This window comes from Cucumis melo, chromosome 4 (assembly GCF_025177605.1).
Source record: "Cucumis melo cultivar AY chromosome 4, USDA_Cmelo_AY_1.0, whole genome shotgun sequence".
NCBI classification, from domain to species: Eukaryota; Viridiplantae; Streptophyta; class Magnoliopsida; order Cucurbitales; family Cucurbitaceae; genus Cucumis; species Cucumis melo.
In genome coordinates, this window is record NC_066860.1 from 34,052,308 (window position 1) to 34,074,971 (window position 22,664).

General features: G+C 34.7%; 4 protein-coding genes and 1 non-coding gene across 7 annotated transcripts; 3 read left to right on the forward strand and 2 right to left on the reverse strand.

Annotated features, from left to right (window-relative positions):
* Window positions 1-1,482: 1,482 nt before the first annotated feature.
* On the reverse strand, window positions 1,483-5,701 carry LOC103486359 (PRA1 family protein A1-like). 2 transcript variants are annotated; one of them, XM_008444287.3, is made up of 8 exons: window positions 5,339-5,701; window positions 4,781-4,821; window positions 4,614-4,692; window positions 3,902-3,988; window positions 3,737-3,825; window positions 3,514-3,585; window positions 3,305-3,428; window positions 1,483-1,825 (listed from the first exon to the last, which is right to left on the reverse strand). In XM_008444287.3, exons 1-7 carry the CDS (start codon window positions 5,494-5,496, stop codon window positions 3,325-3,327), a joined length of 630 nt encoding a protein of 209 aa, XP_008442509.1. In that variant the 5' UTR covers window positions 5,497-5,701; the 3' UTR covers window positions 1,483-1,825; window positions 3,305-3,324. The 2 variants fall into 2 exon arrangements, with proteins under 2 accessions (XP_008442509.1, XP_050940188.1); XM_051084231.1 differs by having other exon boundaries at window positions 1,483-3,428; window positions 5,339-5,699.
* Window positions 5,702-5,773: 72 nt separating this feature from the next.
* TRNAV-CAC (transfer RNA valine (anticodon CAC)) lies at window positions 5,774-5,848 on the reverse strand. Its single transcript has one exon. It is a non-coding gene; the product is annotated as a tRNA-Val (tRNA).
* A 922-nt stretch (window positions 5,849-6,770) lies between these two features.
* Window positions 6,771-12,750, forward strand: LOC103486358 (serine/threonine-protein kinase ATG1c). 2 transcript variants are annotated; one of them, XM_008444286.3, is made up of 13 exons: window positions 6,771-7,295; window positions 8,040-8,160; window positions 8,282-8,340; window positions 8,611-8,675; window positions 8,981-9,074; window positions 9,192-9,272; window positions 9,369-9,477; window positions 9,876-9,948; window positions 10,030-10,403; window positions 10,510-10,865; window positions 11,368-11,662; window positions 12,040-12,110; window positions 12,291-12,750. In XM_008444286.3, exons 1-13 carry the CDS (start codon window positions 7,053-7,055, stop codon window positions 12,528-12,530), a joined length of 2,181 nt encoding a protein of 726 aa, XP_008442508.2. In that variant the 5' UTR covers window positions 6,771-7,052; the 3' UTR covers window positions 12,531-12,750. The 2 variants fall into 2 exon arrangements, with proteins under 2 accessions (XP_008442508.2, XP_050940189.1); XM_051084232.1 differs by having other exon boundaries at window positions 7,149-7,295; window positions 8,026-8,160.
* Window positions 12,644-16,681, forward strand: LOC103486357 (putative receptor protein kinase ZmPK1). Its single transcript, XM_008444284.3, has 2 exons — window positions 12,644-12,776; window positions 14,055-16,681. Exon 2 carries the CDS (start codon window positions 14,163-14,165, stop codon window positions 16,581-16,583), a length of 2,421 nt encoding a protein of 806 aa, XP_008442506.1. The 5' UTR covers window positions 12,644-12,776; window positions 14,055-14,162; the 3' UTR covers window positions 16,584-16,681.
* Window positions 16,682-19,397: 2,716 nt separating this feature from the next.
* LOC103486356 (putative receptor protein kinase ZmPK1) lies at window positions 19,398-21,926 on the forward strand. Its single transcript, XM_008444283.3, has one exon. It carries the CDS (start codon window positions 19,415-19,417, stop codon window positions 21,839-21,841), a length of 2,427 nt encoding a protein of 808 aa, XP_008442505.2. The 5' UTR covers window positions 19,398-19,414; the 3' UTR covers window positions 21,842-21,926.
* Window positions 21,927-22,664: the final 738 nt, after the last annotated feature.

Consider the following 22,664-nt stretch of genomic DNA (forward strand, 5'->3'; position numbering starts at 1 on the left):
TTATTAAACCAAATCAAATGAAATCACACTCTGCTCCTCATTGGCAACGATGTCTAGTATTTGGGCACCTAGTAAAAACTTCAAGAGATTTTTCTATGCTCTTAGTTTTGACAATCATAAACTCTCACCATTTTAATCAGAAATAATTAATCACGTCTTATTTTAGACTCGTAAACCACAAAATAAGTTACCAAGGATGTAAAGGAAAAACACATTTGAGGAGTGGGAAACAGAGAAGAGTATGCCTATTTAGACAAGAAAAAAAGTTTGCCACAGTTCTAGTACTTTCTTTCCCTCCAAAGTTGGAAGGGGGAAAAGATATATTTTTAATAAAAAATAATTATGTTCCCTCCAACGAAGAATTATTCAGTACCATGAGAATAGTTGTAAAAGAAAATGGAGCTCAAGTTGAGGATAAAGCCAAGATAGCATAAAACTTTCCCGACCACACTAGAATGCAAGAACGAGCCAACTCACAGAACAAAGATTTTGAGAATTGAATGAATGAATCACGTGGCAGGTCCTCGTGGCTACTTCTCAGCATCAAGGTGGACCTCGATGCACAGTTTTTGTTTATGAAGCACAATTGAAGAACGACAGACAGGCAATGTCGTAACGCAAAAGGAAACCAAGAAATAAAATAATAATAATAATAATAATAATAAAGCAACTCTTTGAATAATATTTTTATATACAAATTCTGAAGATTACACTGTTAAAAGTTTAAACAGCATTCCACAGATGTCAGCTACTAAAACTAATTATTGTATTCTTCAATTTAAGGTAGGTAACCAGGACCATAGTTTTAGTGCGAGTGTGACGGTCTCGGGAATAAAAGGAGATAGCTTTTACTTAAAATATTCACTCACTAGCTTTCGGTATAAAGGTAACGGAATAACCTTCTTCCATACATTGGAGAACAAGTGTCATGGTTTCAACCCAGATCCTTTTAAGAAAAAAGTAACAATAATCGAAGCTTTGGACTTTTCAGCCCCGAGAAATTTTCATTTTTTTCCTAATGGTCGAGAAATGACAGGAAAATGACTAAATTTAAGATAAAATAATAAGGGTAAACATAGTGAATTGATGTCCAAGTTTGCTCAACCTCAGAAATGAATTTCTTAAAATCTGCCTTTTGAAACTTCAATTTTTTTAAAGAAAGGAAACTAGAGATATTATTAGTTACCTGGTCTCCGTCAAGCCAGCCGTTGTCATAGTTCACTATTGGAAGGGCCTTTCTGCAAGAGACAAAATACAAATAGCAATCTCGAGAAACACGTAACCAAAATATCAAGTATGCAGGATGTAGTTGTACCTTAACACGCTGGGAGATCAAAGGAGGAACTATCCAATGAAATATAATCCCATCGATAGTTTAGAGTTTTTAGAAGCTTAAAGGTCCTTGAGCTTGAATCACAAGAAATGGAAATGGGAGGCATGTAAAGGTACACATGTTATAGTTATTCAACCATAATTCGCTCATGAAATGAACCGTTCTTTTACTTTTTAGTGAAGAAATAAGAAAGTAATAAAATTCATAACTAAATGGGCCATTTTGTGTTTTCTTTCTAAGAATATTCACTCTGCTTCACTGAAAATCTTCCACTGTATCTAATTCTTAGTCTTTTCACAATACAGATGACAAATGAAACAATTACATCCCCAGAAACATGAGCCAAAATTTACAAAATTTGCAAAATCTGGCATATTTTGGCAGTCGTCACTTCAGACTTTCCATCCCAGCAAATTGTTCTTAGAGACAGCAGCGTAGCAATCAGGTGAAGCACAGATTTACAGTATGAACACCATAATTAACAAAGGACGCCTGTACAGAAAAATTGATAATACCAATCTTAGTAGCAGCAAAAGCAATATAATACAAAATAAATATTAGAAGAAACAGCAGAATACATAGTTGATCTATAATTATGATACTTGACTGATGAACTATGTTCAAGTTGGAATCACGTTATTAAGTTGTACAAAACATTACGGGAAATACATTGTTGGAGGACAAGGTGACATCTCGGATAAATGGTCAAGCCACATACAGTTTTTAATCACAGCATTTTGCTCACTGTAGGTCACCAAAATCATATGCAAGTAAAAGAATCAATAGCAAAGATCCATAGGCGAATTTTACTGGTAATTTGTCAAGAAGATGCGAAAAGTATGGGTAAATATAGATGGCTCTTTCTGTAGATGAAAGCTTACTTCAGCTTCATAAATTATCAATCCCCCAACTAAGAGGTGGGAAACATTGTACAACGTGTATATCAAAAATTCGGTATGAAGTTTGACTGTTTGAGTATGATAGAATCAAACGATTAAATATAGTACCGCTACTGCAAAAACTAAATGGGATTAACACACGTTCAAACCTAAGCTTCCTTTTAAGTGCCTCAAAATTTCATCCTATCACAACTATCTTCAACCCCATCGATTATTAGCAAATACAGCTACCCATAACATTTTCTAATGAGCAGCCTAACAATTAGATACGGCCTCACATAAGGAAGAAGATAATAAAGGTTATAACATATTTCAGTTCTAACATAATTAAGGGCCACTATAATGAAGATCGCATCTCACAAATTGACAGTTCTTGGACCAAAAGATCCGGACGCATATTTAGTATTTGTTTCAAAAATCATTTTTGGATCCCGTAATATAAACAGTAGAAACTCTTCACATTCAAAATTCCAAAAAGCAGAATTATACCCAAAAGAAAATTGATCTTCTAAATTTAGTTTTATGAATAACTATTTTATGCTATAAACTTATTTCATCTTTGTTACAATTAAAACACGTGTTACATAACATATCATAAATTATACCGATATAGTTATTTTACAACATGTCAACATTGATGTTTTGTAATGTTAATATGATAATATATTAATTACTAGTATTTGAGATTCAGCTAGATAGTTAGCCTGACTACCATTATGAGTTCAACATGTGGGATGGAGATTTGAACCTCTTGATCTTTTGCTAAAAAAAAAGCATGCTTTAACCAACTGAGCTGTATTCAAATTACAAATACTTGCTTAAAAATTTATCACTAAACACACTGAACAACTTCTTAAAATTGAGATTCAATTTCTGTGAACCATAAAAAGGGTTTTCAGAAGCACTTGGAACATAGAATATTAATTTTTTTTTCCAATTCCATTGAATCCCTTGTAGAAATTAACAAAATAAATTTAATAACACACGCCCTTGGAGATGCAATAGAAGCAACAAAAGAACAAAGGTAGTACACCAAATCACAAATATAAAACTGAAGACAGAATATACTCACATTCTACAAAGTCCAGGTAACTACAGTTCACTATAATTGCGCCAAACAGCACGGAATTCCTCACGGAATGTGTTTAGACGTGCTTTCAAATTAGGTGTTCTGAAGCTTGCATGAAGCAACGTTGCTGAGAAATTTGTTTTGGGGGGTGTGAGAAATCAACCATGAAGACTTAGAAAAACAGACAGATTCTTTATATGAAGCTAACATACCGAGAAGTCCAAATGAAAGTGACCAAAGTACAGTCAAAAGGCCACAAGAAATGAACCAGAGTAGGAAACTCACTACATCAAATGGGGAAAAAGTTCATAAGATGTCTAGCATAAAAGATAGATAACGTTAAAGTTCAAATTCAAAATAACATAAAAAGTCTGATCGAATTATGCACTCCAAGATGATACAAAAACTTAAAACACAGATAAAAAGTATCCTTACCAGAAGAGAACACCAAGACAAAAACCCATCGAGGACGTCCGCATATGTATATTGCTCTTTTAGCTGATGGACGTCCACGGATAACAGGCCTGAAAGATTATTTAACAAATATGAGATCAAAAGTGATGACTAATTGTATTCATGTAAATTGATGAGGATGCATACGTAAGAGGAGGCCTCATCTTTGCAGCCATGTGCGGAGAGAATTGTCTAACAGTTCTGGTTACTTTTTCACTGAATGTGCCTGCAAAACTATGGTAAAAAAAATTTATTAAACAATACATAGCAATCATGAAAATTCACAAAGAATTAAAACAAAGGATCCATGCACGTCATTACGTTATCTACATTTCAACACATGACTCCTTGATCAACAGATACAAAGAGCATAATAATACATTAGCAAAAAATTTATACCTGCATTCTTGCTGACCTGGTTAACAGTGTCATCAAGACCTCTAAAACTATAAGCTACATCTTCTAGATTTTTTAAACATTAATTTATTGGTGCATTTCTTTCAAGCTTGAATTTGTTGATGGATTAACCAACAAATGACTGAACCAGAAAATCCCACTTTGAAATAAATGGAAAGGCACGAGAAACAATAATTTACCTTGATATTTCACAAGGATCATCAATGTTCAGACATATTGTGAAAATAAAATAATTAAGCAATTAACAAAACGTATAGTTAGTATGTCATTAAGTACAATCAGTTTACCCAGGTATTTTGATGAAAACGACGCAAAAAGAATAAAGATGAAAATTCCGTGTGCAAGGAAACTTGAAGCCAAAGAATAAACGACATTCCCATCACAAGAAAGGCTGATGATATTAATTGCCAACCACTGTGTCTATATGAGGCTATCAGCTCACCTGTCGTTTAGAAAAGCGATGCTGAGTGCTGTGAGAAAAGCAGCAACAATAGCAAGTGGCCTTCGTAGAAAACCCAGGGCTGTTTCAACAATCCACACTTGAGAAAAAGCTATACTGATAAATAAATAAATGTACACATGCATGCAGATATAAGACAGATTTCTCACCAAGAATGAAAACGATCATAATGAAATAGTTGGTTCGGTAACTGCGAGTGCAAGAAATTAAGATTCAAAATTAGTAGGGTGAACAAAGCACAGAACCGCAACCAGTTTATAAATGAAACGAAGTGACACAAATTTCAGTATGGTCGCCTAACTAAGTTTTGGAACGCATCAGAACACGATTTCCGAGGAAAACTGAAAGAAAAATAGAATAAGCAACGCAAATATAGATTTCAGCGTCTTTGGCTAATAAGTAAGTTCACAAACTCAAACAGATGAACCGAACACGTCAGTCATATAACTTGATTTTCCCTTTACAAGTTGGAGATTGTGTAATCATATTCCATTTCGCTTTCAGAGCATATAATTCCGTGCGGACTTGATTCGTGAAAAGCGAACTAAACCGATATGTTAGACGTTACCATTAAAAAAAACCTTTTAGTTTAATCAGACTCACTCAAACAATCGTGGCTCTCAGGAAAAGTTCATGCCAAAAAGTACACATATATACAAAAAGATATGCAGTTAACTCAAATGAATTGAAGGAGAGAGTGATCGTACTAATAGAGATTGCACTTGAGACGGCTGTTCCACTTGGCGGAAGATCGGGGGATGGTGAACCTGGAGAAGAACTCGGAGATAGGGCGAGGAGGCGATGACCAATCGACTTCTCGAAGCGCATCGACGAGATCCTCGGCAGTAACGTTTCCCCAATCCATAGGTGGCTATCTCGAATTAGGGAATTGGTGAAACGATCTGATTCTGAGCTGCTATTGAGGGCGTCGTAAACCCTAAAAGGAAAGCAAGTGCTCGATGATAAGAAAGAAAATTGTTGAAGCAATTGAGAAAGACAATTATAGTTTGGACTGTGCAATAAAAAGAAGGGAAGAAATTGGAGTTTTTCCTTCCTTTACCAAAATGAAACCCACCAGGTTAAGAAATTGGTAGCGTTTAATCAAGAAAGACACGCGCGCCAAAAAAGAGAGGGAAAAAAAATGTCTGAAGCCCGGGTTCGAACCGGGGACCTCTAGTGTGTGAGACTAGCGTGATAACCAACTACACCACCCAGACGTTGATGAAATAAATGTTGAGCTCAGCCAATTTCATCCGCTGGTTTACCGCATTGCGAAAAAATTACTCTAAACATAATTTTTTAATCATTCAAAATTAATTTAATATTATATTTTATATTTTTAAATACAATTTTCATATCATCAAATTAATTGTGTGATTGATATTGTTTTTGAAAATAACATTTAATTATTTTAACCATTTTATGTTCTTATTTTTACCTCTCATATAATTGTATTTCGAATTTGTGCTAATTAAGAAAGATAATTTTATCTTTTAGATGAGGTTTTAAACTTTGGTACATAACGAAATATGTATCTTAGATTCTATGTAACAAATGAAAAATTTTAAAATTGAAACGTGAGGGGTTAATCTTTAAAAAAATATTAACAAAATTTGAAAAATTGAATTGAAAATAAATAACAATGAACACACATGTATATTCTGAAGCACTTTTGAAATGATTTACTTTTGGACCAAGCTGATGGTGGTCAAAATTAGAATTTTTCCGTAAAAAGAAAAAAAAAATAAAACTTTGTTTCTTTATTTAGACAAAGATATTTCAACTAAAAACAAAAACAAATAAATAAGTGACGTTAGGAAAGTTTCAATTTACTTTGACAAAGAATTTGGTCGGAAAAATAGGCAGAAAGAAGAAGAGTGTCTGGATGCCGTTGGATTGGGAGATGACACGGACGAAACGGTGGAGGTGGGTGTAGAATATAATTGGCGTAATGCCCGTTCTTTCATCTAATCTAATGAATCAAATATAATCTAACAATTAATAATCTAAACTTATGTGTTTCAGTTAAATCGAGAAATTAAAAAAGAAAAAAAGGGCGCCATCAAATCGAGGAAGTCGCTGATCATTAGTGATCGGCGATTAAATAAAAGAAGGAAAAATGTTTTATCATTACACGTCAAGTTAATCATCAATTACTGTCTGTTTATGCTTTAAACAAAGCCTTCCATCATCAACCAACCCCCCCTCCCCCTCCTCTCTCTCTCTCTCTCTCTATATCGCTCTAGTTCCACGTTTCCTTTCAAAGTTCAAACTACGAATTTGATTTGATCCATTTGGAAATCCGTGCACGGTTCTTCAAATTTCATCTTCAACCTGCAACTTTGGTGGTTGGGAGGAGGAGGAGGGAGTTTTTATTCCGGTTTCGAGTCTTGGGATTTCAATCTGCTAGGGCTTGGCCGTATGGCTCATTCTACAGGGAGAACTCGGGTGGTGGCGGACTATTTGGTTGGTCGGCAAATTGGGTCTGGTTCATTCTCGGTGGTCTGGCATGCGAGGCATCGAGTTCATGGAACGGAGGTGGCGATCAAGGAAATTTCTATGAGCCGCCTCAGTAAGAAATTGCAGGATAGTCTTATGTCCGAGATCTTTATCTTGAAGAGGATTAATCATCCTAATATCATCCGATTGTTCGATATCATTGAGGTCAGTGTTTAGCTCTTCAAGTTCTTTTTGTGGATGCTTAGAAAACATATAGATGGTGTTGAAAAGTTCATGTTTTACTCTGTATTTTTTCTCAAATTTGTGTGCTTTTAGAGAAGCTTTAGATAACATTTTCAAGGATAAGAAACAAGTTTTTACAAGATTGTGCTTGGTTTCTGTTGACATTAAATGCTTCTGAGCACATTATACTGACAAGGGTTGTTCGTGTTTGGGGTTCCAATTTGATTAACCCCTGATGTAGAAGGCAGTTGGTCAATAAGAGTTTTTGGAAAGTTGCTGAGTACACTATTATTTATGAATCTTTGCAGTATGCAAAAGTTCTTGCATGCTAGCTAACTATAATAATATGGAGTAGGAGGGAAATGTTTAGTTTTTCGAGCTGTTCAGCTTCCTCGCTTTATAGGTGGGATACGGAGCAGTTTCTTGGCTGAGCTGATTTGGTGTTGGGTAAAAAGGTGTGGACGGTCCAATGTGTGTCATCATTTATAGGGAATTAGTATTATTTATTTTCCGCTTCACGACAATCCGTTGCACCAGTTCATGCAGTCTTACCTGGAACATTATGGTTTTATTTTGTAATTTGTTATTTGGGGGAGGATTTGGAGTGGAGGTCGTAGGAATTGGTGATTTTTGAGCCCTTCGCAATCTTCATCAGCTGAAAGAGAAGGCTTGAGAGAAATTTATTGTGTTCTTTCGCATTTCGTTGAGACAGTTATCTCCATTCAGGTTCCTGGGAAGATACATCTGGTACTGGAGTACTGTAGAGGTGGGGACCTTTCTTTTTATATTCAGCAGCGCCATGGAAGAATCCCTGAAGCCGTTGCTAAGCACTTCTTGCAGCAGCTTGGTACGTTTAACACCCCCCCCCCCCCTTTTTGTCGTCGTCGTCGTTGGGATTTGGGATGTGTGGTGGGATTTTTTTGCAGCTTCCTTGAAGTATTGATAATAGATATTTTTGCAAATGGCAGCGGCTGGCTTAAAAATTCTTCGTGACAATAATCTTATACACAGAGATCTTAAACCACAGGTAAGACATGAGTAAACTTCATTTTAAAGTTTTGTTGAGCTTATGCATATCATAGCAAGATAACGATGGCAAGCTAGCCTTGTGGAATGCCCGGGGGTTTTCTATGTGAATAAAGGACAAGTGGTGTTTATTTTGGCCAAATGTTCAATCCCTACGTGTCATTGTTTTGTTTCTTAATAAATATTCAGCACGTAAGATTTATGATGGGTGAGTATGCTTTTTAGTTGTTTCATTGTTGACATGCCTCAATTTCTTTTTGTTGGGGGGCAGAATCTCCTGCTTTCTACAAGTGAAGAGAATTCGGTTTTGAAGATTGCTGATTTTGGATTTGCAAGGTAGAATAGATTCTTCCCCCACTTACCCTCTACAAATTTATTTAATTTTTATTTTCTTTCTGTGAAATGGAACTATGTCATATTTTATGTACTGGTCTGCGCATATTCACATCCAGAAGAGCAAGAGAAAGATAATTGTGAATGTCTGTTATCAGTCTCACCTGAGAAGTACTCCACTTGTCATCAAGATAAAGATTGTTGCTTTAAATAATGTTGGTCACTCGTTGAAATGTATCATGTCCACATCAGATGATTGTACGATGATCCTATCATCTGAGCCCTATGTTCTCCAATTTCTTTTGTAGATCTCTGCAACCTAGAGGACTTGCAGAAACCTTGTGTGGCTCACCACTTTACATGGCTCCAGAGATCATGCAACTTCAGAAGTATGATGCCAAGGTAATGCCCATGCATTTGCATTCTTTATGAATTTGTTATATATTTTATAAGAAAAGAAAAGAAGAGTCATTATAGGTAATCAAACTTCATTCTATCAACCGTGAACTGCATACGCAGGCAGATCTCTGGAGCGTTGGTGCTATATTATTCCAGCTTGTAACAGGAAGAACTCCATTCACAGGCAACAACCAAATACAGGTATGATTCGTTTTGTGTTCTCTTTTTCTGCATGCCTGGAGTCTTCATTATTTCGGAGTACCATCTCATACTATATTTTTATTACGAATTTGGCAGTTGCTTCAGAACATTGTCAAATCAACCGAATTACATTTCCCTTCGGATATTAATGACTTGAGTAATGACTGCAAGGATCTGTGCAGGAAATTGCTGCGTCGTAATCCAGGTATATAACTTTTTTGAAAACTTATTCTGACTTTTTAAGGGTTTTGCCATCTGAAGAGCAAATGTGTCTGCAGCGTGATGAAATTATCTGTCTCTTTTCATACTAATGGAATAGAGTATGACGTGAATATTATTCACTTTTCCTGAATTTGGTCAATTTTCTTGCCAGAATTCTCCCTCTTTTGTTGGTTGCAATTCCCTCCCGTTACCTTCTTTTTAGTAGCTCTAGTAGACATTTCTTGACTTATGTTATATGGAAAGGAAGTCGTATATTGATTTGATGGAATTAAACTCTATTTGTATTACATGCCTATATCCATATGTATGCTAAACTCCTACTAACTTTATAGGATTTCTTCTCATTTAGTTTTATTCTGTTCGTTCTCATTTTATATGTAGTGGAGCGATTGACATTTGAAGAATTTTTTAAACACCCCTTCCTGTGTGCTAATCAAGCTGATGAGTCGTTGAGGTAAGTCAAGAAAGATCTTCGTTTTTTTCAATCTATGTTTATGTTATCAAAATAATAGAATTTAAATCCATATCCTTACAGAAGTAAGAGGTCATCGAGATTACTGGATGAATTTCCTTTTTCAGAATCTGATCCTGCTAGTAAAATGGAGGAAAATTCACAAGATGAATATCTACCTTTCTCTCTAGATGATGACTCTAGTGGTCCTGAAGGGAGTCCCTCCTTAAGGAGGATGTCGTCAATGAAGTCTACTTATGGATTTTCCCCTGATAAAAAAGTTGATAGAGGGACCAGAGGTACTACTTCCAGGCACAGCAGCGTTCCAGATAAAATGGAAAGTGCTACTCTGATTTCAGATACGCGTGTTCAGTTGGAAAGAGATGTACATTCTGATAGAAGTTTGAACAGTGTTTTAGGATCTGTGAACCCACGATCAGTGAACAATCGGCCTAGAGGTGAGAAGTATATTGTTTCTCATCATCTTTTTGGGATTTATTTGTCTAGGTCCAGAATGTCTTAATATGTACTTTCTCCCTTTAAATTCTATTTCCTGAATCACAGTTGTGGATTCGGTGGAGTCGATCGATCAAGATTATGTTATTGTATCTGGACCCCCCATGGATGATCCCTCATCAACCTTGCCAAGTGCTTCTAGGCCAATCCCTTCTCACAAATCACAGAGTCCCCCACAAACATCAATAAGTTTAGGTACCGCATTAACTGCACCGATGCCCATAATTGGCAGAGCTACTACTACTACTAGTAGTTACCGAATGGGAAGCTTGGGAAGTCAAAGTTCTGCTCCAGGGTCAATGGATATAGAAGATACTTTGGAACAGCCATCTGCAAATTGCAGAGCAAGGGTCAAGTCATTGCAGCAGTCTGCTTCCACCATTACAGAATTAGTGAAGGAAAAGGTAAGTTGATTTCTACGTGCAGCAACTAAATTCTTCCTTTTACCATTCAATTGTGAAGTCTGAGAGATGCTTGTCTTTTCTGTTTGGATGCGGTGGGGAGAGAAATAAGATATCTGAGACATGTATTTATTTTTTAATAAGAATTAACTGTCTGAGATATATTATTTACAAAGAGTGGAGGGGAGAGCGTAACTACGCTATTTTCCAGTCTCCTTAAGACTGGAGTACGCAATCCAATGCACTAAATTGTTGCAAATATCATGTTCCTCCCAGTTGTTCAACAGATTTTCTCATGTATTTTTGTTTGCTATGCAAGAATCTCTTTCATTCTCCCAGTTCCACGGATGAGTAATTAAAACTAGCTCCAAATGCCCTTACGTTTTTTTTCTTTCTTTGATGTGCCAATATGTGGACTATCACTTTGTATCATGCAATGCTAAAATATAATTAAAAGTACTACATATGACATAAGAAACTTACAGGATCATATTTCTTTAAAAAGATCACTGCAGGTAGACAGCTTGAAGCATTCTCAATTCAGCTTGTTATTCTTGCAATATGGAAAAAAGCTTTGGACATATGCCATACACAGGCTGCTTCAGCTTTAGAAGGAAGTCCCGGCCAAGGCTCTGCAGAATTTAGGAGAAGCCTTAGCAAGAAGCAAGGAAGTCCTCTTGGAAAGGAATCTCGTCTTATTGTTAGCCCACATCAGCCAGTGGACATCTCTTCTCAAGTTGAGAGGGAGTTTCTTCGGGAAGTTGAATATGCTGAAGAACTTGCCAAGGTTGTTGAGCCCGGTAAGTTTTTTTCTGTGAATTTTTTCCACTAGTACTGAAAGGGTCTGCTAGGATTGTACTTCATTTGCCAGCCTTGGATTTAGCTGATCTAAATTTCAGATAAAACAGCCAAGCTACTGAACCCCAAAATTCAACCACAAACTATATATCACACCAACAATAAATAAACAACAGAATGCAAGAGTGCAACGTGTGCTCTCCAAGAATTGGTTGGAATGCAATAGTGCAGATCTTATGCACATTTTCTGTTCTTCTGTTAGCTGCATGGCAGAGACTCAATTTGTCCTCGTCTACTATGAATTGTTATTGATCTTGGTATTGCAAGCATATCACGAGAGTCAAGAAAGCTGACTTTGTTTTGTTACCGGTTATTATAGGTAAGACAGAAATGCCAGATGCAATAGAGACGGTATTTCAATCAGCTCTAGCTTTTGGGAGGCATGGAGGCGTGAGTACTCATAGTCCTAATCTCGATGAATTTTGAATCAACAGTTTTGCTAATATAGCATATCAGAAAGCATTCCTATTATAATACCATCATTGCGTTCCTTTGTTAGTAACAGCTGAGGATGCGATGCCAATTAAATCTTTTGACTGATTTCTGGATGTAATGCATCAATTGGCACAGGTTGAGGAGCTCATGGGTGAAATGGAAAGTGCAGCTGCCTTGTATTCAAAAGCTGCACAATTACTAGTTTTCCTTCTCGTGGAAGCACCATCTCTCATTCTAAATCCACCATTTTCACTTACGAATTCGGACCGATACAGGCTGCGAAGTTACATTGAAATTCTTTATAATAGGCAAGGTTACTTGAGGTCTCAAAGATTGGCTCTTTTGAAGTGTGAGAGTCAACAAAGTCCTCCCTGAAAGAAAGCAGCCAGAAACTTTGATTCTGTTCAGCAACGAGAGCATGGTGTGTTGTAAAATCATTTCTTTGTACAGTGTAAACAGTATTGACTATTCTTTTGAGTGATAGGGAGGAGGTGGGGGCTGTGTTTCTTGGGGTGATTGGATCTCTACAAGACTGTAACGCAACGCTCGACTCTTTGTATTAGTGCCATAAAGAATGGTGTTCAAATTCATTTCATCTCTCTTTGTCTCGACTATTTTGAGGTATATATCATCACAAGTACTTCAATATCAACACTTTCTTATAGAATTTTGGATATACTCGAATTTTGCCATTTTTTAAAAATTAAAAAATAACCATATACTCTTTCTAAAAACTTATAATATTAACCATGATCTTTTTATAAACGGTGTAGTAGAAATCTTTTAGAATTTTGGACATAATTGGCCCTTAGAATGATGTGACGATGACTATAAATAATGTTGCTCTATTATGTGTTAATTGAATGTTGCTCGATTAACATAAAATTTACATTATTGATCTTGAGATTAAATGTTTGATTTTTTTCTTGTCAAAAAAAATATTTGTAAGGTTTTTTTATTTTTAATCGTGTGCGTGGATAACTCTAAACACAAATTTCTTACATTATGATTGCTTTGGTAAACTCTAAACACAAATCTCTTAAATTATGATTGCTTTGGTGAAAGAATTAGTATTATAGTTGAAAAATGATAAAAATACGTAATAAATAACAAAAGTAAAAGTATATATTTTTTTAATTTATAAATTTGTTGTTTAGTTTAAAGTCAAATCTCAATTTCGATAATATCACATTAAAAAAAATGCAACAAAATGTACAGAAACTAAACTAATTTTAAACACAACTTTTTTTGTGCGTATAAAAAAAGGTGTAAAATATAATTTCAAATAGTTTATTCCCAATAATCGAGGGTTAGGATCAACTATCCTATACATAAATTATATACAATAAAATATTATTCATCAAGTGGCTCAAGTGGATCATCAAGTGGAGTACTTTTCCCACCTCTTTTTGACATCTTTACCCAATTTAAACCTCTCTGTTTGATTTTTTAAAAAAATTCAAAAGCACAAGAAACACTTTTTATAAGATAATAGATAATTATCTATCTCATTTTCAATTGATTCATACTATTATGGTAATTCAAACTACATATTGTACGTATACGATTCATGCTGCTTCAATTTATTTATAATTGGGCTGGTTTTGACGTTGGTCGCTATCTAGGAAGGGAGGGGATGGGTTTTCTTTTTTTGAAATCATGATCCTCTTGAATATTTAACAAATCTTTTAGTTGACTTTGATGATTGTAGCCCATTGGAAACCAATTCTTATTAAATTACTCATATATATATATATATATATATATATATATATTTTAATATGAATCCATTGCTGCAAGTGGCAATGGATCGATATGAAGTTCTTATGTAAAACGTTCCAAACATAAATTATTAAGACAGAGCAGCCATGTCTGACGTTTTACCTCATTTTGTTCCAGGCGGCCAATGCTAATGCCCATCCCATTGACCCCAATACGACCAATGTTCGTTTTATTTCTTCTTGTCTCTCCAAATTCTTTCCTCAATTCTTTACTAACTTGACCAAAATGTTCTTTTCTTTTCCGTTTCTTTCTTCATTACTTCTTGCATCCACCGCCGTTTGGGCGGCTGCTCCGGCGGGGTTGCAGAGTCTGACTCCTGGAAACTTCATAGCCGTTGAGGACGAGAATCAGTTCTTAATATCCCCAAATGGAACTTTTTCATCTGGGTTTTATCCTGTGGGCAGCAATTCTTATTGCTATTCAATTTGGTACACAAATAGCTTCGAAAAAACTGTTGTATGGATGGCCAACAGAGACAAACCAGTTAACGGCGAGAAATCCAGATTGACACTCAACGTCGATTCCAATTTGGTTTTAACCGATGCAGATGGCACAATTGTTTGGTCCACCGATACAACTTCTAATGGTGAAATTCAACTCCAACTTCTTGAAACTGGAAATCTCGTGGTAACGAATCAATCCCAAAATTTCATTTGGCAGAGCTTTGATTTCCCTACAGATACTCTGCTTCCACAACAGAGGTTCCTCAAGACATCAACTTTAATCTCAAAGCAAAATCGAGGTGTATATTTATCAGGATTTTACTGCTTCAAATTCAACGATTACAATGTATTGAATCTTTTGTACAACAGTCCTTCCCTTTCCGGTATCTATTGGCCTGATACAATGGTGACAGTTTTCGTCAATGGTCGATCTCCATATAACAGCTCCAGAATTGCAATTCTAGACGAAATGGGTGGGTTTGAATCCAGTGACAAATTGAAATTCAATGCCACGGATTATGGGTTAGGTCCGAAGAGGAGATTAACGGTTGATTTTGATGGGGTTTTGAGATTATATAGCTTGGATGAATCAACTGGCAACTGGACAGTCACGTGGATTCCTTCAGGTGCGCGTATCGATCCTTGTATGGTTCATGGGTTATGTGGGGATTATGGTATTTGTGAATATGACCCATTACCGGCTTGTTCTTGTCCTCCCGGTTTCATTAGAAACGATCCTTCAGATTGGACTAAAGGGTGTAAACCACTTATGAATTTGACTTGTAATTCTATTAATCCTTCCAAAGAAATGGATTTCATTGCTCTTCCTAATACGGATTACTTTGGGCATGATTGGGGTTATGCAGATAAATTCTCCATTGAAATGTGTAAGAATTGGTGTCTTAGTAGCTGCGAGTGTACAGGATTTGGATATGCACTCGATGGTACAGGACAATGTTATCCCAAAATGGGTCTTCGTAATGGGTATCGAAAGCCCAGTACGGCTGTGCGTATGTTTATTAAGGTCACGAAAGATGAGTACTCATCGTCGTTGGCGCTACGACATACAACAAACGAATTGAATTGCTCTGCTTCACAGATTGTTTTAGGAACAGAGCATATGTATGCAGAGAAGAGTAATAAGTTTCGATCAATGGGGTTGTTAGTTGGAGTGGTGGTTGCTATTGGGATTAGTGAACTCATTTTCGTTGGCTTTGGTTGGTGGAATGTCTTCCGTCAACGAGTGAATGAAGAATTGGTTAATATGGGTTACATCGTATTAGCCATGGGGTTCAAAAGATTTTCATACGATGAATTGAAGAGAGCTACTAAAAATTTCAAGCAAGAGATTGGGAAAGGAGGGTTTGGAACTGTTTACAAAGGAGAATTAGATGATGGAAGAGTTGTAGCAGTGAAGAGATTGGATGGTGTTTTACAAGGAGAAGCAGAGTTTTGGGCTGAAGTTAGCATAATTGGGAAGATTAATCACAAAAACTTAGTGAAATTATGGGGTTTTTGTGCTGATAAACACCATAAAATGTTGGTTTATGAGTATGTAAAAAATGGGTCATTGGACAAATTTCTATTCTCTGATTCATCTCAAGTGTTGGGATTAGAACAGAGATATGAGATTGCAGTTGGAACAGCAAAAGGGTTGTCTTATTTACATGAAGAATGTCTTGAATGGGTTCTTCATTGTGATGTCAAGCCTCAAAATATACTTCTTGATGAATCCATGGAGCCAAAAGTTGCTGATTTTGGGATGTCGAAGCTGTTTCGAGAGATTAGTGAAAGTGGTTTCTCAAAGGTGAGAGGGACCAGGGGTTATTTAGCTCCAGAGTGGATGATGAATCTTAAAATTGATGCAAAGGCAGATGTTTACAGTTATGGGATTGTTGTATTGGAACTTTTAAGTGGAAAGAACGCATATGGTTTTGAATCGTCTACTGTTTGTAAAGATGGTGGAAGGGATACAGATATGGTGAAATGGGTAATGGAAAGAGCAGAGAAAGGTGAGGTTGAGAAAGTGATGGATCCGAGATTGAAGGTGGAAGATAAGCAAAATAAGAAGAAGATTGAAATATTGTTGAAAGTGGCTTTGTTATGTGTGAAGGAAGATAGAAATATGAGGCCTGCTATGAGTAGAGTTGTTGAACTCCTTACTGGCTATGAAGAACCAAGCTCACATGGAGATGTTTGTTGATCCAAAAAATCATTGGAAAAGCATTTAATACTTCCAATTAGTAACTTTTGTCTAACAAAAGCTCTATTCATTTAATTTCAAAGTGCTTACCTTTTATTTCTTTGGTATCAATATCTCTTAGAAAAACAACATTGTTTTAAGGATTTGATTATCAATAGTAACAGAAGAAATGATATCGACAAGTCAAGTTGAAGGTAATTCATCTGGTCAAACATTTATACTCTGATTTAAAACTTGGTAGACTCACAAAACACATACTTTACTTAAAATGGCATAATGTAGTTAATTAAGTTCTAGACATATTGGATTTGGATTTTGAGCTCTACTTTGACTTTGGGCTTCTTTCAAGTGCTCTACTGTTTCGGGCCTGTTTATTGTGTAAAAAGAATGTTCAAAATCATACTTTTTAAAAATCAAAATTAAAGGAAGAACTAAGACAATTCATGACTAAATCATGGTGCAACACGTATTCGTTTGTAATTTTTTGGATACGTCGTTATTCGTACTATTAATCTTGAACTTAAAAGTTCGATTTCTTCTAATCAAATATCATAGAGAAACGATAATAGACAAACATACATCAAATCATGTATGAACGTATGGCAACTCATCGTTAGATTCGATCTTGGATATAAAATATATATATATAAATAATCTCTCAATTTATCGGTAAGATGGTAAATAAATATCTTACAATAAAAATCGCTTTTTAACTTTTTTCAAGTTTGAAAGATTTACATAATTCACGTGTAGTTTGATTTTTTTTTTTTTGACGTGAGATTTTCAAGGAAAGTTAGTGAGATGTTGTGATTTATAAGGTTCAACAATAAATAACACTTTAGTTGTGTTTGTATCAGTAAATAAGACATAATATTCTATCATTTATCTTATAAATAATCGGAGATTTCTTTATATTTTTGGCTAGTTGTTCCGAGATTTTTTTTTTTAATTTAAAGAAAAAACATCATTGATTTGTTGATTTGAATGGAAAATTGCATAGTTTATTGGTAAGAAAAATAACACGCTATTTTATTTATATAAAAAAAAGGAAAATAGCAATATTAAAAGTTCTAATTTGTTTTCATATTATTGGATGTGATTCAATTGATGATACTAAAATATTATTAATGAGAATTTCTCTTAACCATTTAATAATATGTCCTGTACAACTGTTAATAATTTGTTAGTCAATAAAAAAAAGTGGATTTGTCATTTGCATCTCTTTCATATGAGAATTTCCAATTCCAATTAAGAGGTTTGAATAATAATAATAATAATTGAAAATTCTAATTTTATCGATCAGCCTTTGAATATAAATAAATAAAATAAATAACAAAAACTAAAATTTGACCGTTGACTTCATTTAGTCTTGTAGATGGGAGATGTAGTGAAATTAGGACTTCCTAATTAATTATATAGTTAAGATAATTACATACATGCAACTAATTTTTTTAGGATAGCAAAACTTATTATTTGATTAAGATGTTTTATTATAAGGAACTTTAGATCTTAATAAATAACCTGAGAGGATTTTTCTTTTTAATATAATTTTATTAATGATTTATTTTCTTATTTACTTTTTTTTTTTTAATAAATTTGGGTCTATTTAACTAAAGTCTAATCTTTAGAAATATCATATAAACTCTCTAATCTAATGATATGTATTATTTGATATTCTTCTCTTTAATAAAAATAATATCCTCCTACCAATTAACACACTATTAGTAATTAATTACGTAATGAAGAAAAAGATTTGTTAAAAAAAAAAAAACATAATTCATCTAAGGTAGTTCTTATACGATCAAATTCAAGATCAAAATTTTAGTCCTAATACCTTGGTAAAAAAACACTTTTTGTTCATAAACCTTTACGAAAATAATACTTTATTTGTCAAACTTTAAGTCTAGAGATTTGGTCTTTTAATTTTTAATTTGATGGTAATTTAATTTCCAAATTTAACACGTAACAATTTAGTTCTTATACTTTTTACGAGGAGAATTATATTACATTTAAGTACTTTTGATTATCTATTTTGGATATAAAACATCGGCGCTTTTGTGATAATACTCTCTCTAAGATCAATTTTCTTTTTGTTGGGCTATTGGTTAAAAAAAAAATAGCTGCATCACTCTCAAAGTTGTAACAAATTAATTCGTACACAAAATTTCATCAAAATTAAATGTTAACATTTACTATTTGATTTTGTAAACTTAGTAACAAGTCTATCGAGTCTCTAATTAGATTATTTCAACCAATTTTATTTACTATCCTCTTGAGTTAAATAGCTTTTTTTTATTATTATTTAAAAAAAAAACTACTTTATTAAATCCTAAAACCAAATTTCACCATAAATACCAAATTGGTATAAATTTATAAATAATCGGATATTAAAATTCAAAAGTCTAAATTGTTACCAAATTTAAAATTATATCCAAGGGAAGAACTAGGGGAAGAACTTGCAAGAACTTGCATCAGTATCTCGGTTTGATTCACACTCCATGAAAAATATTTACCATCGGAAAAGAGGAAAAAACCAAGTCTTTGTAATGCCTTGAGAAAGGGCAGATGTATAGAAGAAGAAGAAGAAACAGCATCAATCTCTGATCTGTCCATCAATCCTTCAAAATATGAATTTTTGTGGAAAGTCAGCCATTAGTGACAATGGCTGCCTCAAGTTTGACATGATTTTTGTTCCAACTTTTTGCCGTTTCCTTCCCGTCATTGACCAAGAAATAATATCAAACTCTCAAGTTTCGCACTCAGAAACACGTCTATAATAACGCTGAATCTTTGTTCACAGAACAACCCATCTTCACAATCCTCATAATATAATGTTGCCTTCGTATTTCTTGCTTTCTCTTCTTGCTGCATTCTCCTCTGCTTTTGCAACTCCATCTTTAATGGGGATGAAGAGGCTAACTTCAGGAAACTCCATTGCCGTTGACAACGAAAACCAGTTCCTAATTTCTCCAAGTGGAACTTTTTCATCTGGGTTTTACCGTGTTGGCAACAATTCGTATTGTTTCTCAATATGGTTCACAAATAGCTTCGATAAAACTGTCGTATGGATGGCAAACAGAGACAAACCCGTTAATGGAGAAAAATCTCGATTGACCCTCAATTTCGATTCCAATTTGGTTTTAACCGATGCAGACGACACTGTCATTTGGTCAACCGACACAACTTCCGACGGCGAAATCGAGCTTCGACTTCTCGAAACGGGAAATCTCGTAGTGATGAATCAATCACAACATTTCATTTGGCAGAGCTTCGATTTCCCTACAGATACTCTTCTTCCAACTCAACGTTTTCTCAAGACATCAACTTTGATCTCAATGAGAAGCCGAGGAACGTATTTATCAGGCTTTTATTACTTCAAATTCAACGACGACAACATTCTGAATCTCATTTTCAATGGCCCTTCACTCTCCAGTATCTATTGGCCTTATACATTGGTACTCGCCTTTGTAAACGGCCGAAATCCTTACAATAGTTCAAGAATAGCAATTCTTGACGAAACAGGAAGCTTTGAATCCAGCGATGGATTCCAATTCAATGCTACAGATGATGGGGTTGGTCCAAAGAGGAGATTAACGATGGATTATGATGGGGTTTTGAGATTATACAGCCTTGATGAATCAACTGGAAATTGGAAGATCACTTGGCTTCCTGGTGGGCGAATTGATGCATGTATGGTTCATGGGTTATGTGGAGATTATGGAATTTGTGAATATAATCCATTCCCAACTTGTACTTGTCCACCTGGTTTTTCTAGAAACGATCCTTCAGATTGGACAAAAGGGTGTAAACCCCCTTTTAATTTCACCTGTGATTCAAATTATAATTCCAGTTCTTCCAAGGAATTTGATTTCATTCCCCTGCCTAACACAGACTACTTCGGATATGATTGGGGTTATGCACCAGGTGTGCCTATTGAAATATGCAAGAACATTTGTCTTACTAATTGTGAGTGCGCTGGTTTTGGATATGCAATGGATGGGTCAGCACAATGTTATCCCAAAACCGCTCTGCGTAATGGGTATCGAAAGCCCGACACGGCGGTGCAAATGTTTATGAAGGTTCCGGAAAGTTTGGGGAGGAGTTGGCTGGAGTTAAAATCTTCTAGTGAATTGAATTGTTCGGATTCGGAGCTTTTTTTGAATACTCATGTGTATGGAGAGAGAGGTGATAGGTTTCGATATATGGGTTTGTTAATTGGATTAGTAGTAACTGTTGGAGCGAGTGAGCTTATTTTCATTGGTTTTGGTTGGTGGTTCATTTTTCGAAAGCGAGTGAATGAAGAATTGGTTAATATGGGTTACATAGTATTAGCCATGGGGTTTAAAAGATTCTCATACTATGAAATGAAGAGAGCTACCAAAAATTTCAAGCAAGAGATTGGGAAAGGAGGATTTGGAACAGTTTACAAAGGAGAATTGGAAGATGGAAGAATTGTAGCTGTGAAGAGATTAGAAGGTGTTTTACAAGGCGATGCAGAGTTTTGGGCAGAGGTTAGTATAATTGGAAAGATAAACCACAAAAACTTAGTGAAATTATGGGGCTTTTGCGCTGACAAGCACCATAAAATGTTGGTTTATGAGTATGTGGAAAATGGGTCATTGGACAAACATTTGTTCTCAAATGATTCAAATGAAGAATTATCGTTGGGATTGGAACAAAGATACGAAATTGCAGTTGGAACTGCAAAAGGTTTGTCATATTTGCATGAAGAATGTCTAGAATGGGTTCTACATTGTGATATCAAACCTCAAAACATACTTCTTGACGAAGATTTGGAAGCGAAGGTAGCAGATTTCGGAATGTCGAAACTGTTTCGAGAAATCAATGAAAGTGGATTCTCAAAGGTAAGGGGAACAAGAGGTTACTTAGCTCCTGAATGGATGATGAATCTTAAGATTGATGCAAAGGCAGATGTTTATAGTTATGGGATTGTTGTGTTGGAGCTTATTAGTGGGAAAAATGCATCTATTTTTCGATGGTTAGGGAGTGAGGAAGAAGAGGAATGTACAGATTTAGTAAAATGGATAATGAAGAGGATTGAAAAAGGAGAGGTTAAGAAAGTGGTGGATCCGAGATTGAAAGTGGAAAACGAAGAGCAAAACAAAAAGATGGAGATATTGTTGAAAGTGGCCGTTGAATGTGTAAGAGAAGATCGAAATTCGAGGCCTGCTATGAGTCAAATTGTGGAACTCCTTACTTCCTACGAACAATCCAACTTCCATGGAGATATTGAATAATGTTTAGTTATCTTGTATAAAACATTTCAAATCTTACAAATATATAAAAACTATCAATATGCATGGATATTGTGTTTGTATTTAGTGTGTTATGTTTTATTTGTAAAATAGATATCAGTGATATTGGTTTCTTCAATAAAGACATCGAAAATTGATAAACATCAACAAATGTTTTTGACTGTATCCGATAATTATATAAAGTTTTTGTTAAAATCCTTCTCTACATCTCTATCATACTAAAAAATTGCTATTCATCAAAAGAAAGTTCTCTAAATCTATATGACCGAGTGGATAAATACATAAAATTTACTGTGTTATTCAAAAACTTATAATACATGGTTTTTTTCTAAAAAAAATTCTTCCTATTATTTTTATTCAAAGACTTAGAGAATAAAATTTTAAAATATAAATAAGTGAATGTTCTCTACTGACCTATGCATATATCATATTAATATGAAAGATATTAGATATGAACTAACTGTATCATCATATCAATGTGATGTGATACACATTTATATTATTATATATCATTATGTTAGTTAGTAGGAGAGAATAATAATTATCTTAACCTCCAAATTATATTATCAGTTTTGGAAAATATATTTAAACATTGGAACAGTAAGTTTTATTTTCAGAATTGGAATGAAATAAATGGAGAAAGAGTAGTAGCAGTAAAAGTCGATACAAATCCTGGGATTGCAAGAAGGTTAAGATTTGTAATTTTTTTCCCCATTTAGTTCATAATGTCAGAATATCGTCACATTGATTTAATAAATATACATACATACATACATATATATGGATTTGAGAGGAAGAAAAGGAC